This window comes from Dama dama, chromosome 1, assembly GCF_033118175.1.
Source record: "Dama dama isolate Ldn47 chromosome 1, ASM3311817v1, whole genome shotgun sequence".
Taxonomy (NCBI): domain Eukaryota; kingdom Metazoa; phylum Chordata; class Mammalia; order Artiodactyla; family Cervidae; genus Dama; species Dama dama.
This window is the reverse complement of record NC_083681.1, coordinates 49847122-49862888: the sequence shown is the minus strand read 5'-3', so window position 1 is coordinate 49862888 and position 15767 is coordinate 49847122. Positions and strand designations below refer to the sequence as shown.

At 40.1% G+C, this 15767-nt stretch overlaps 2 protein-coding genes across 2 annotated transcripts; both read right to left on the bottom strand.

The window, feature by feature from the left end:
• Nucleotides 1-229: 229 nt before the first annotated feature.
• LOC133054449 (olfactory receptor 52K1) lies at nucleotides 230-1174 on the bottom strand. Its single transcript, XM_061139444.1, has one exon. It carries the CDS (start codon nucleotides 1172-1174, stop codon nucleotides 230-232), a length of 945 nt encoding a protein of 314 aa, XP_060995427.1.
• Nucleotides 1175-14327: 13153 nt separating this feature from the next.
• Nucleotides 14328-15281, bottom strand: LOC133054447 (olfactory receptor 52M1-like). The gene has a single exon (XM_061139430.1). The coding sequence runs from the start codon at nucleotides 15279-15281 to the stop codon at nucleotides 14328-14330; it is 954 nt and encodes a 317-aa protein (XP_060995413.1).
• Between the last annotated feature and the right edge of the window lie 486 nt (nucleotides 15282-15767).

Below are 15767 nucleotides of genomic sequence, written 5' to 3'. Positions count from 1 at the left end.
TTACGTTGTCCTTATGTATGTGATGAACCTACAAGAATAGGTCAGACCTCTGCTATGAAACTACAGGGACATATCTGGTTTGATCTGACTGGAATTGTGAGGAATCAGGCTTACACTAGAGAATTGCCAACCTCAAATTTTCCTATTGAGGTTTTTCCTCTCCACTCCAGTTCAGTATCCACTGGACTGATGGATTCTGGACTAGTGCTTAAGAAAGAAAAGTATATATCTATACATTCTTTCTCCAGAACAGACTGAGCACATGATCACGAATCTGCTTGGTCTTGACACCATAGATGATGGGGTTGACCATGGGTGGGAAAAGAAGATAAAAGATAGCAAGCAGTATGTGGACATGAGGGGCAGCCCGCTGAGCCACACGGTGCATCACTGAGGAGATGACCACAGGTGTGTAGGTGGACAAGATAGCACCTACGTGGGACACACATGTCCCAAAGGCCTTGTAGCGGGCCTCCTGAGAGGCAAGCTGTAGAACTGCCCGGAGGATGAAGATATAAGACAAGATAACAAAAAGCAGGTCCAACACTACTATGAACATGGCCACAGCAATACCATAGATGTTGTTGAAGCGAGTGTCCCCACAGGCCAGCCTTACCACGGCCATGTGCTCACAGTAGCAGTGGGCAATCACTGGACCTCGGCAGTAGTGGAAGCGTCTGAGCAGAAAGGGGAGTGGAGTCATGAGTGTCACAGCCCGAGTCACAGCAGCCAAGCCGATCTTGGTGATAAGTGGCCCAGTGAGGATGGTGCTGTAGTGCAGTGGCTTGCAGATGGCCACATAGCGGTCAAAGGCCATGGCCAGCAGCACCGCCGACTCCATGATGGAGAAGGAGTGAAGAAAGAACATCTGGACCAGATAGGCATAGAAGTTGATTTCTCGATCTCTAAACCAAAAAATAGCCAGCATTTTGGGAAGTGTTGTAGAAGAAAGGACAAGATCAATGATTGCCAGCATGGCCAAAAACAGGTACATGGGCTCATGGAGGGCTGCATCAGCTTGAATAATGAAGAGAAGGGTGCAGTTGCCCAGAAGAGCCAAAGTATAGGCGAAGCAGAAGGGAATGGAGATCCAGACATGCAGGTGCTCCAAACCTGGAATTCCTACCAACAGGAAGGCAGCTGGATGGGTTGAGGTAATATTAGAGGCTGCCATGGTCCCTGGAAATTCTCCTTCATCAGTTTTTACAAGGTAGCTTCTCCTATGTATAACTTCCTGGGAACATTAGCCCTTATTTCCATTGCTGGACCTTGAACAAAATCAGTTATTAGTCCTCATAGACATGGAGAAGCATAACCCACATTTCTACCCTCAAGGAACTCAATCTCATTTAGTAGATAGAACATTACACATCATGAAAATGGATATCACAAGACAGTTTCATAAAAGAACAGAGAAAAGCTAGTGTTTTTTGTGTTCATGGTGATGTCAAATACCCTGATAAAAAGAAGTAAAAATACATTTAAGCCAATTCATTTTCTTTAAAATAAACCTTGGTACCTTTTCTTACATGATAATTAAGCTAAACTCACAATCATAAAAGCCAATTTTCTGTTCAGAAATCTCAGACTTAGGTGTCTGGGTAAATCAAATAAAGCATACAATTTCCAATGCTCCTATTAATCACACAACTTGTATATTTTCTCTAGTACTGCTACATCTGATGTGGTTGCCACTAGCCAGACACAGCTATTTCAATTTGTAAAAATTAAATAAAATTAAAACTCAATCGATGGACATGAGTCCATCTTGAGCAAGCTCCAAGAGTTGGTGATGGACAGGGAAGCCTGCTGTGCTGCAGTTCATGGGTTGCAAAGAGTTGGACATGACTGAGTGACTGAACCGAAAACTCAATACCTCAATCATATTAAAACACATTAACTGCTCAGTAGCATACATAACTAGTGGTTACCATATTGGACCATTCAGATACAGAATATTTCCATCACTGCAGAAAATTCTCCTGGAGACAACTGTTCTAGAATGTATCTCCCAGGTCCCTTCCATATTCACAAATCTCTGTAATACAGCCCTGCCTCTAGCTTACTGGGGCGGTGGGGGTGGGGGGGGCGGGCGGTGCAGAGCCACCTCTTTCTGTTCTCCTTCACTTAAATTCATATCAACTTCCATATTCATGTGCCTATCCCTCTACCCGTCTTCTAGCTCCTGTTCATCACAGGAAAATTCTTTCTTTTTTTTTTTTTTAATGTTTTTTTAATCACATGAGAATTCTTACCTTCAGCAAGACTGATATCTGATTTCCATTTTAATAAAAGCCCTTTATTCTTAACAATATCTAACCTTTCCCTTTTTTTCTCTTTTCTTTCAGATCCATAGAGTGGCTCAGTTTCAACATAGCTACTCTTTTCTAGGTCCAGTTAATAAGTTTATGAGCATTAATAATATAATAGATTTAAGACATTAACATAATACTGGACAAAGTATGTACTGAAAGAACTTGCTCTCTTTTAATATTAGAAAATTAAATTTTTGGAAACTTCATCTCTCAGATACCATAGTAGTGTTAGGTAGCTGAGTTCTAGCTTTATCCAATTCCAATGTCCTAAATAACTAGACTTTATTGCTTCCATTAAAACACCTTAAATGCAAAAAATTCAGCAATCCAAGTTGAAAATAAGCTAGTTTCTTTCCATGTGGTATGAAAAAATTTAGAATCTGAAGGTATTGAATTAAATCATGACTGCTACTTACACTAGCTGCGTGGTCTTGCACTGATCACTTGTTTCCAGGTCTGTTTTCCTTCTCTGTAACTGGGGAATTGCAGTGTTCCACCTCACTTAGAGAAGGTTGTTGTGAGGGTAGGTGGGATTATGCATAAAATCCTTTAGTGTTTGCAGAGTCTTATTTGCCATTTATCTTTCCTCCTCCATAACATTACAGTTTTCTGTTAAAAAATTGTTAACATTCTCCCTTCTGTGATTTTATATTCTCCTGTAAATTCAAATCTCTGCTTCTCATCACAGGAAATATCTAGAAATGCTTCCGTCTCAACTGTTTGAAATAGCATTTGGTAATATAAACCATTTCATTTCCATTCTGTCCCTGAAACTGCTCCCACCACCACCAATGGCCCCTATACAGATGGTGCTCTTGTAACTTTCTGCTTTCATGCAACTCGGCCTCTCAGCAAGTTTTATCTGAATTACCTCTCTCCTTTTTAAAATCCTCTCTTCTCTTGAGTACAATGATATTACCATTTCCTACCTTCTTAGCTTCTCATTTCAGTCCCCTGTTTCTGCCTTACTTCTAAATATTAAATTCTTTAAGGGCTCAATATTGAACTGTGGTCAATTTTATATCATAGAACATTCAGTAAATATATTCAGTAAACTTCCAGAACAATATTTTTACTGAATAGGTTACAGAATAAATCCAAGAACAGACTGATAACCATTGATAGGACAAATTTTCTAAAGGTTTGAGTAGGATAATAAAAGAACATAATAATCAAATCACAGTGTGATTGAAGGTATCACTATTGTGAAAGAAACAGCGTGATGAGGATAGTAAATCCTGAAGTTGGAGGACAGGGGAGGTAAGCAATTTTAAATAGAACAGGAAGGGAATTTATGCAAAAACTGAGGCGAGGAGATAAATGAGATTGGTTTCTGGCTTCTTTAAAAGAAACTGGGATTCCATCAAGGTGGTTTATGTAGAGAAAATAATAGAAAAGTGGTTTGTGTAGAGAAAATAATAGAAAAGACTAAAACTGAAAAGTGAGTGCAGTACTGAGTGCAGAACTGAGTTGGATAATGCTGTGACCAAGTGTGTCCAACCCCACAAGAACCATGTAGAAGGCACCTCTGGATCATCTACCCAACACAAAAGATGAGTATATGTATCCACTGGTTTCTACCCTACCACCAGGTCTTGTTTCCACCCCACCACCAGATCAAGGGTTGACCCAAAGAGTGTTGATTTCTTCACACTCCCAGGTTCACACAGGCTCAACAATAGCTGAGGAGTGTCTTTCAGGTGTCCCATGCAGTGGACCAGAGAAACCCAGGGGCAGGGCGCAGCTGAGTAAAGTGCAGTCAGGCCATACATGCACTCAAGTAATTGCCCCAGCATGGCTAGAACAAAAAGTTGGATGAGAAGAAGTGGGACAGGCATCACAAGTTGGAGAATATAGGGAACTATCCTTGTGATAAGAACTCTAAGTGAAGGGAACAGTCAAAGCAAATGCCCTAAGGCAGAATATGCCTAATGTTCAAGGATCAGCTGAAGACCAGTGTGGTTAGATGATGTGAATGTGAGAGAGATCCATATAGGACATATACGTAGGGCCAGATCACACAGGGCCCTGCAGGCCTTTGCAGAACTTTGCAAATGCTTATTTCTCTCATTGTCACTTTTTTGGGAAAACTGATATATATTTAAAAAGTATATTTTTAAAGTTTTCTGCAGCTTCTGTAATAAGGATAGCTTGAATGAGTAAGTGTAAAAACAGAAGAAAAAAAGACTCTGGTATCTGTAATCAGGGAAGGAGAATGTTGGCTAAGAAACAAAAGTGACAGCATATATGGTAAGAAGCAATGGGATTTTTTTTTTAACAGATTAAATGCAGGTCATGAGAGAAAAGGAGTCAAAGATGACACCAAGATATTTGGCCTGAACAACTGGAAAAAGAAGCTGCTCTCAACTGAGATGGGGAAGAACATGAAGGAGGAGAAAAGCTGAGAAAAGTTTCAGAAGCTAAGTGGAAATCTAAATAAACCTGTTGATATATTTAGATATGAGTCTAGAGTTCAAGACAGATTTTGGCTGCTGATATAAACTTATTGCTGTAAACAGATAATAGCTATGAAGCTGAGATCACTAAGTGTTCATAAAGAGTGGAGAACCAAGAACTGAAATCTCAATAATAGAACTTCTATCACATATGACAGATATCTAAGGAACCCCTCACTAGCCTTGGCTGGATGCAGCAGCATAACATCTTCTTCTCACTGGAAAGTATTTTTGCATATCTTAATATTCCCACATATCTGCTAGAACAAGCACTTAGCTTTGTAGGAGACAAAATTATGACAGCAGGAATTTTTGTTCTTCACAGGTTTATCTTCAGTGCCAAAAAAAGTGCCATGTACCTAGCAAGCACTCTCTAAATGACTGTTAACAATCTCACACCTATTGCAACTTTACCCTCAGTAAATATGGATTTCCCCACAAAACCAAATATATTGACTTTACATCTGAGTCTCTACATTTTCCTGGCTTACTCTGTATACTTTCAGAACATAATTGATCACTTTGTGGCTTGTCCACCCTTTCTAAAAAGAAAAATGCACCTGAAAAATCCTATTTCTTTTTCCAAATGCAGATTTACAACAGTATCTGAATTTTATTTCTGCTGAAGCTCATCAAGAATATACCCTTCCCAGAATCAGAATTTCAGAGTGGGAAAGAGAATGGAGACAGGCTCCTTCCCCTCATACTCAGGATGCAGGAACCTGCTTGTAGTTAACGTTTTTTCCAGGGTATACAGTTTCAAGAGCCAAAGTGTCATCACTAGACAACAGAACTTATTGCATTTTCCCAAAAGTACTTAAATGGCTTTTCATAAACAGAAAGTACTAGTCGACACATGCATCTGTTAGGTAGTTAGAATAGGAAAGAGGAGTCCAGAATGGCAGTGGCTAAAAGACAAGGAAGGGAAAAGCTTTCGAAAATAGAACAAGGGAAGGTCTGAGAACTGGAGTGAGGACCTCAGGCAGAGCAAACAGCACTCCTAGCTCGCCCAATTTACATAGGAGAGGCCCAGGGGGAGGAGAAAAACATATAAAAAGAGGAGCCAAAGGGCCAGGGCTCTCTCACTCACTCTCACTCTCTGGCGTGCTCTCTTTGTCTCTCTTCTCTTCATGTCTTTTGGGTCAGCATGCCCTCACACCTCAAGGATGTATTTTCCTTTATTTTCTAAATAAAACTGAGCTGTAACATGGAACTGTAACATTGGTCTGTCTGAGAGCTGCAATGCTGGTCCATTGCTTAATTTTTTTGTTGTGACAAGACAGAACCAAGGAAATTACACACTCCCCCGACACATCTATTTTGTAGTCTATATCTATATTGTAAAAAGATATCATACTGATGGATTTCAAGATTAAGACCCAGAGACAAGAACACAGTCACTCACCTGAGGTCCTTTAAGGATGCAGCTTGTGGGAAAGAACCTATTAGAGATGTATTTCTTATTTATACCTGCACCTTTTTTAGTTCAGGCCACATTTTCTCTCTCCTGACTCATGCAGAAGCCTCCTAATTGGGCCTGGGTATGGGAGGTAACTGACTGTGCCCCCATCCTTCCCCACTCACCACACCTGTGTCACCTCTTTCCTGTTTTCTGCAGTTCTAGCTCTGCCCACAGCCCTTAGTCTGAAGTAGAATTCTTGGCTCTGTCCTTTAGTTTCATGCAGTCCCAGTGGGAGAAATTTGAGAAGGTGAGAGCTTAGAAAGGAGCAGCTGAATTTACCCTGACAAACCTCTGATCTTCTCCCAAAAGGATATGGAAGCAGACACTACTGCACTTGGGAAGGGCTCTTAGGGGGTTATTGAAGCCTTTTAATCTCTCCTCTGAGGGTTGACGCTATGGGGCTCCCCTGACCCAGGGTTCTACTCCATCCCTGGGGTTTCCAATAGCCCATGTCCTGTCCATGTTTAGTGGTGCCAATTCATACCTCCCAAAGGTCATTGTTTGCTATCCAGAGGCTGAGAGCACTTGGTCTTCCACATGCCTCCCCTTATCCCTACCCTACCTTACCTGTGTCTAAGAAAGAGAGCTCCATTCGTACATATAAACTATAATCAAGTCCTACTTCATAGGAGTTCTGGTTGAATCAGGTCAAGGCCAAGATCATCTCTTGGGTATTTGTTTTGCATACATGTTACATATTGGCATTGATTTCCAGCTTACAAATTTGGAAAGGCAATTTGTCTGATCTTATTCTGTTTCTTATCTAAAATGGAGATCATATTCTCAATTTCTCCTAATTTACCTGGATGATATAATTATATATATTAATATTCAAGAAGTCCTATTGTAATTATTATCAGTAAATAATTACCAACCATCTATTAAAAATGGTTGATCTTTCTATCTACAACTGACTTTAATATCTGCTATTTTGCAAAGTCCTGAGTTGGAAGCCTGTTTTTATCAGGATTCCTCATGAACATTACCTGTCCTAATTCCCCATAATACTTTAAAAAAGTAATTTAGAATTATGTACCTCAATCACACCTGCCCTCTGCCTATAGAGGTACCCTGGACCTAACTTATCTTCCCTCTTTGTTAGCCTTCAGGGGTAGTTTATTCAGTGACCCCAAAACCCCCACAACCTCCAGCTCCAAAGATATGTCTGTTATCCTGAGATGTTAAAGTGAAATTCCTACATAATACCTTTACATTTGGAGCCTAAGTTAACCAAGTATAGGTAGTCCAAAAGGTGGCATAAGGAGCAAATCAAGCAAGACAGAAAAAAAGGCCTTTATGTTGAGAGAAATCTATGATGGAACAGAGGACACGCTATTAAGCTAGAAATACCATCCTTACAGGAAACAGATCTAGGACATGGCCAGCAAGGCTGAGTTGATACAGGCTTAAATGAGTGACTACAGCTCATGGTCAGAACAACCAGGCAAAGCCAGATAAAGCAGGCTGGCCTTGAGGGAACAAAATAGCTTATGTTTCCCCCTAATTCCATTCTGAGGGGATAAAGTCTGATATTATGGGGAAAGTGATGAAAAAACATGAGTAGGGAGGGACTGTGGCTTATATAATTGTTGGAGATAACAAATGGAATTGAGCTGAGATGTTCTAGTATTCTATTTGTGTCTTCCTGACTTTCGTGCATCAATATTTACTCACATTTACCCACATGTTTAAGTTTTCTCATATTCTTCATTCTGCACAGTTCTGTGCTGCTACCTTGTTCAGTTTTCTTCTGCTTTAAGAACTTTTAGTTTGCTTTTAGTGCAGGCCTAGTAGTGACACATTCCATCAATAATTATAAAACTCTCTCAGTCATTTTTAATCTCAAAGGATACTTTCACTGGGAACAGAATTCTAGATAAGTCACTTTCTTATCTATTTAAAGCTGTTGCTCAATTTTATTCTGCCTTCTCTTTTTCTCTACATGAACAGTGAGTGTTACATTTGAATTCATTAAATTCATGGGACCAAGAGTGTCTTTCACTCACTCCAACACTTTTTTTGGGGCTTGTTTCCCTCTTTTTTTGGCTTTTAATTTGTTTATCTTTGGCTAGCTGAGTTTTTTTATCACACAGAAATTTAGACCAGGTAAGGACTTTGCAAAAGTTTCTTAATTTTTTCCAGAATAAAATTCAGAGTTCTGGACAGAGAGTTGACAAGATGTATGTTTCTCAAAGATTGTGTCTCATTTCTATGATAAGTCCAAAGAAGAAGGTGAGGGTAGGATCAGGGAGGGGTATGACAATAATCCAGAGATTATATTGTCTCCTAACCAAGGTGCTAATGTTGCATGAGGTGAGAATAAGATTTTGCATTATTTCCAAAAGTGTTAATGGGATTTCTTAAAAGATTAGAAGATGCAAGAAGAAAGAGCTTCAAAGATAACATTGAGACTTTTGACTCAAGCAACAGGAAGGAAGGAGTCTTGGGATCACTGAGTAGCACTAGGTCCTACACTCAAGCACTGTTCTTGCTGCTTCACTGATGATACACAGCTCAGCACACTCATTTGGGATGCTGGCAAGTCCTAATTTTTAGTCGTCTAGAAATATCATCACTAGGCCCAGACCACTGCACCAGGTTTCTTTTTCCTAATCTCATATTCTGTGTGTGATGGTAAAATGTCATCTGCTTATAGGCTGCATACATTTCTTGTTCATGCTTTGTTCATATGCCAAACTCAAATGAGCTAGTACAGAAGGTAACTTCTCTTTTACTGTGAGTGACTGATCATGGTTGCTCTGATGTTAGAGGTATTACTTGACTTTGGGAGCCTTGTAATATTGGACTTGTCCTGGAAACAAGGCCAGTCCTTCTTCATTGATGATGTATATGACCTACAGGCTGTGATACTCCTTGTGTAAGTCCTCAAGAGGATAAGCAGACCTCTGTTTTGGGAACTGCTTCTTTTCAGGCATGTTACTTTGTCTATTGGGCTTTCCAGGTGGTGCTAGTAGTAAAAAGGCCACCTAATGCAGGAGACTTAAGAGATGTAGGTTCGATCCCTGGGTCAGCACAATTCCCTGGAGGAGGGTATGTCAACCCACTCTAGTATTTTTGCCTGGAGAATCCCATGGACAGGGGAGCCTGATGGGCTACAGTTCATAGGATTGCAAAGAGTTGAACACGGCTGAAGTGACTTAGCATGCACACATTGTTTGTTAATGTGTTGTTAGAATTTACTGTAAATTTTAAGCTTTCCATCTGTCTCAACTATGGTAAAAAAAAAAAAAAGTTTTGATCTTGGGAACTATTTCTGTGTGTGTGTGTGTGTATGAGAGAGAGAGGGAATTATGAGAGCAAAGAGAAAAAAGCATTAAGTAGGTCTCTGGGTTCTTGCTACACCCCCCCCCCTTTTTTTTATGGCTTCTAATGTTTCCTGTTCCATCTGACATGGACTTTTATATGTCAATGATAAAAAATGAAATTTGTAGAGATAGACATATATGTATATTTCATAAACAGTAGTCTAAGAACCCACCTGCAATACAGGAGACACAGGAGATGTGGGTTGGATCCCTGGGTGGAGAAAATCCCTTGGAGTTGGAAATAGCAACCTGTCCCAGTATTCTTGCTAGAAAATTCCATGGACCGAGGAGCCTAGCAGGCTACAGTCCAAGGGGTCACAAAGAGTCAGACAGGACAGAGCGCCTAAGCACACACACATGCATAGTCTCTGAAGAAACAATGGGATCACAGGGTAAAAGTGCAAATATGCTTTTGTGGAAGACATTGTATGATGGTGTACTAGTTTGCTGGGCTGGTATAATGAAATACCGTTCGTGTGAGTGTATGCATGCTAATTCGCTTCAGTTGTGTCCAGTTCTTTGTGACTTCATGGACTATAGCTCATTAGGCTCCTCTGTCCTTAAAATTTTCCAGGCAAAAATACTAGAGTAGGGTGCCATTTCTTCCTCCAGGGAATGCTCCCTACCCAAGGATTGACCCTGCATCTCCTGCATTGGCAAACGTGTTTCTTTACCACTAGCACCACCTGGGAAGCACAAGTACCATACACTGAGTAGATTAAAAAAGAGAACCAGTGGCTTCACAATTCTGGAGTCTAAAAAAAGTCTAAGCTAAGGTCCTGGCAGGGTTGGTGTCTTAGAGTTTTATTCTTACCTTTAACTTGGCATTTTTCTCACTCTACTTTCACAGGGTGTTCCTCTGAGTGTGCCCATGCCCAGATTTCCTCTTCTTATAAGGATATATGTTAGAATTCCTTTTGACTGTGGCAAAACACACATAACTAAAAATTTAGCTTCTTAATCATTTGAGACTTCCCTGGTGGCTCAAACAGTAAAGGATCTGCCTGCAATGAAGGAGACCCTGGTTTGAACCCTGGGTCTGGAAGATCCCCTGGAGAAGGAAATAGCAACCCACTCCAATATTCATGCCTGGAGAATCCCATGGACAGAGAGCCTGGCGGACTATAGTCCATGGGGTCGCAAAGAGTCAGACATGGATGAGCAACTAACATTTTCACTTCCACTTTAACCATTTTGAAGTGTATAATGCAGTAGTATTAAATACATTCATATTGGGCAATCGTTGACACCCATCTCCAGAGTTCTTTTCATCTTGAAAAATTGGAATAACAGACTACCTCACCCGCCTCTTAAGAAATCTGTATACAGGTCAGGAAGCAACAGACTGGTTCCAAATTGGAAAAGGAGTACGTCAAGACGGTATATTGTCACCCTGCTTATTTAACTTATATGCAGAGTACATCATGCAAAATGCCGGGCTGGATGAAGCACAAGTTGGAATCAAGATTGCTGGGAGAAACATCAAAAACCTCAGATATGCAGATGACACCACCCTTATGCAGAAAGCAAAGTTCTTAGAATTGTATCAGACTAAATTAAGGATTTTTAAAATCAATTCCAGTTTATCTTATATAACTTTATTTTTACTCTAAACCCCATTATGGATGGAAGATTCAGGGGGAAAAAATTGAAGGAAATGACATTTTGCATAGCTGAGTTTGAGTAAAATATTTCCTTGTATAACAAGTAAAACTATAGAGTATTTAGTGTTTTACTGTCACAAGACTAATTAAGTGGGTGTCAACATTTAAAAGCCTCAGTGGGTACCAGGCAGTCAAGGGGAACAGAGCAAACCTGGGTCTGTGTATTTGACTTTGTGCAGAGAAGCAAAGAGTAATGTTTTCTGGACAGAGGTTGGTACCTTTTACAAGTGAGGCACAACTGCAGAACTCCTTTGGCTTATCCAAGAACTTGCTCATGTTACTCTTCCTGCCTTGTTACCCTTCCCATGGGCCATTCAGTACACAACAGAATACTGTTTTTAAAAGATAAGTTGTTTTTTGTGTGCCAGGAATTATGCAACATTTTAAGTTCATTATCATTATATTCTTATAATTAACACATGAGGAGCTACTATCATTACTTCCATTTCTAAGAAGAGACTAATGTTTAGATTGTGCAGTACATCCAAAGTCTAGAAGTGACAAAAATGGTTCAGATCCATCTCTACCCTTTATTCTAAGTCCAGAGCCCAGGTTCTTAAACTATTCATACTTGTGTCACATAACACTATAATAAATAGAATGATGCTTCCTTCCTTAACTATTCCCCAGTCTTTATTTTTTTCCATAAAGACTTGTAGACTAAAAATGTGATGACAGTGTATTTTACTTCCACCCTGAGTATGGGTAATAGAATAGAAAGAAATTTGTGTGAAGGAGAAACAAGGTGTTGGCTTTGAAATAAGAGGGATATTCAGGTATTGGACTTAACACACCCTCATACTGCATTCACAAGGGTATCTTTCCTCTTATCCTGAGATAACTCTTTCACTATGAAAGGGCTCAATGATGACTATAGTTGACAAGGAATTAAATACTGTAATTAAGCTTATATCCTGAATCTGATAGGCCTGGGTATTGTCATGAATGGTGGTCCCCAGCGTGGAGGAGAAGCGCACATATAGGTAGTATTTTTCTTCTTTATCTTTATACAGTATTGAATGACTGGGGATAAAGAAACTAGGGACTACCAGTAGTTGGTTTTAATCTATAGTAGAACTAACAGGTCATCTGTAGAGAAACACCTTATGTGGGATTTTGGAGGATATTGGCTAGAAAGTTCTTAGTACTCATCCTTGTGAATTCGATTAAGTACAGATAAAAAGCCCTGAATCTCCATACACACACTTTGCTTCACATAGTGTAAATGGACTTCTGGCTAATGCCAAAGAATTATCCTGCAACACAATTTCCTTGTTCATGGCCATCACCATGGCTGAGGGAAATAACATCATTTTTCTTTATTTTCTCAAAGCCCAAGGTTTGGTCAGGAGATAAAGTAAGATTCTAACTCTTATTTTATAGTATATTTTCATCAACTCCTAATACAAGTTAGCAGACAAATTACATTTGGCATTAAAATTATGTTCATAGAACACAATATTTCCCCAACAAACAGACTTGCTTTTGGCACTGAACTCCAGGACCCTTGATAAGGAGATGGGAAATGAGCACCTTTCACCCAAAATAATGAAAAAGAAGTATTCCCAATCAAACCTTAGGCTTAGGCATAATATCCTGAGGAAATAGAAATTTATACCTTGCTTGGGGGGCGGGGGTTAAGCTAAACTTTAGAAAGTTTCTGATATATATGGCTTGAACTTTAGTTCTGGCTTAATTATTGAGTTCTTTATACATTCAAATACAAAGATGATTCGTTATATTTTAAGTCAGCTTTGTCATGATGAGTCACTTCAGTCATGTCTGACTCTGTGCAATCCTATGGACTGTAGCCCACCAGGCTCCTCTGTCCATGGGATTCTCCAGGCAAGAATACTAGAGTGGGTTGCCATTGCCTTCTCCAGGGGATCTTCCCCATCCAGGGATCAACCCCCCAACTTACATCTCCTGCATTGGCAGGCAGGTTTTTTACCACTTGCACCACCTGGGAAGCCCTAGCTTTTGAATTTTTGTAATGGGTTGGAAATTGAGAAGGTTAAATGAGCATGTTAGATTTCAAGTCTGAAACGTCAACTAAAATGGACATACCATAAGTGAGTGAAATTGCTTCATTCCATTTGTTATCACAAAATATAGGTTTGAAGTAGCCATCACATGATGGAACTTCTATGATCAATAAAGTTCATACATTTCATTTTGATAACTTATCCATAAGAATTATCCAAGGATATCTAAAGTTTTATCAAGGTTTGCATCTACCACTGGGAATATATTTATTCTTACCACCTTTACTCAGTTCTTTATCCCACCTCTTTCAAATGAATAATCCCAGTGTTACCTTCTTGCTTCTGTCATTTTACTTCAGTTTGGCTGCTGTGCTTCAGGTATGCCATTTCAGAGACTCCAAAATGGAATCTCTTAATATCCTTCTGTCTCTTCCTCCCCACTCACAGTCAACTTTTTTTTATGAGGATAAATGGAAATGCAATATCCCACATATCTATTTAAATGGGAGAATGACCCAACTTGAGGACTTCAATACCTTTCTAAAACACCCACTCACAGTCAACTTTATTATGAGGCAATGTGGGATATTCCATTTCCATTTATCTATTTAAATGGGAGAATGATCTGGCTTGAGGACTTCCACACCCTTCTAAAACAGTTTACAAATTCTGTTAGTAAAGGTCTGGAAAAATTAGAATAATTAATCTGAGACTTGGAATGGGACTCTACTACCCACAGGAGTTATACTTTTACCTTCCAGAAACTATATAAAACACTCTCTCCAAAGAGAAACCGGAAGTCTTTTACCAAAAAAGTCAAAGATGTAAATGATCCTTCTTCTGTTGTCTGTATGCTTGTGTCTGCTGCACTTAATTTTATGAACTCAAACAGTAAAAGGAATATTGTACAAAAATTCAAGCCCCTGATTTCCTCTTTCAAATATTTCAGGTATTCTCCTTTCTGGAAATCCATGGTCAAACAGATTATGTTCTAGTGTTCCTCTTATCCCCCAAACTCTGGTAAGACTTGGTAATATGGGTCTTATTTCATTGACTTCCCTGGTCAGAGCCTTTTCCTGCCATCATTAAATATCTGTATGTCTCATACATGCAGAATGCTCACTTGGATTGAGCCCCTGCCTTTAGAATGTGGAGAAGTCTCTCTCGAATTTGTTTAGTGCGAATAGCATAAACAACCGGATTGAGGATGGGTGGGAATAGGAAGTAAAAGTTGGCCAAAAGGATATGAATATGGGGAGGGACGTGATGGCCAAAGCGGTGAGTGAGAGAGGACACAGCAATGGGTATGTAAAAGACAAGGATAGCACAAATATGAGAACTGCATGTACCTAGGGTTTTAAGCCTAGCCTCAGGGGTGGCCAGCCCCATTACTGTTCTAAAAATCATCGCATAGGAGGCAGTGATGGCTAATGAATCCAGGATCAATACCAGGAAGCCAATTCCCATTCCATATAAGTTGTTGACTGTGGTGTCACCACAAGCCAAGGTGACCACGGCCATGTGCTCACAGTAGGAGTGGGTAATGATGTGGGTCCGGTAAAGGGGCAGCCTCAGACGAATCATTATAGGCAGGGGTCCAATGTAGAGTACTCCACGGAGGAGAGCAGCCAAGCCCAAGTGTCTCACTGCTGTAAGGGTGAGCACTGAGGTGTGGCGTAGTGGGTTGCAGATGGCCACATAGCGATCAAAAGCCATGGCAAGGAAGATGCCCGACTCAACAGTGGCAAAGCAATGGATAAAGAACATCTGGGCCAAGCAAGCATCCAGGTCAATGTGGTGGGCATCAAACCAGAAGATGGCTAGCAGTTTGGGCATGGTAGAGGTTGACAGGACTAAGTCAATGATAGCCAACATGCACAGAAAGAAGTACATGGGCTGGTGCAGGCGGTGCTCCAACTTTATCACTGCCAGGATGGTCACATTCCCCACCACAGCCACCAGGTACATGGAGCTGAAGGGGATGGAGAGCCAGATGTGCAGAGATTCCAACCCTGGGATGCCAGTGAGCCAGAAAGAAGTAGGAACCAAGCAGGCATTATTAGATTGGAACATGTTTGAGGGTGTAGAGTATCTAAGGGACAGGAGCTCTTAGTTTTAGATTTTTACTCCTATGACAGATACTGCCTCGGGAAACTGTAGACAACTGGAATCTTGTTTCCATTCAGGGTCACTGGTGGAACCTACAATAAAGAAGAATTTTGAGTACCTACTTGAAAATTGACATTATGTATTTTATAAAAGACAATGCCTGAAAACTCCCAATGGTATATTTAGAAGCAGGTATGCTCATGACTTCTACTGCTAAATGCTCTTCTATTTCCTTTAGGAAATGGTTCCCCCAAACAAAATTACTTGGTCAAAGGGGATGAACAATTTTAGGGACTTCTGCACTGGAAAACATAAAGTTCAACATGCAGTGATTAAATGTAAGTTCATGTAGTAATGCTTAGCCTAATGCCTGCATTTGCTTCTCTTCACTGTATACAGAGTAACATCAATAACACTGGCTAGCTATTTGAAATTCCCTATTTTATAATG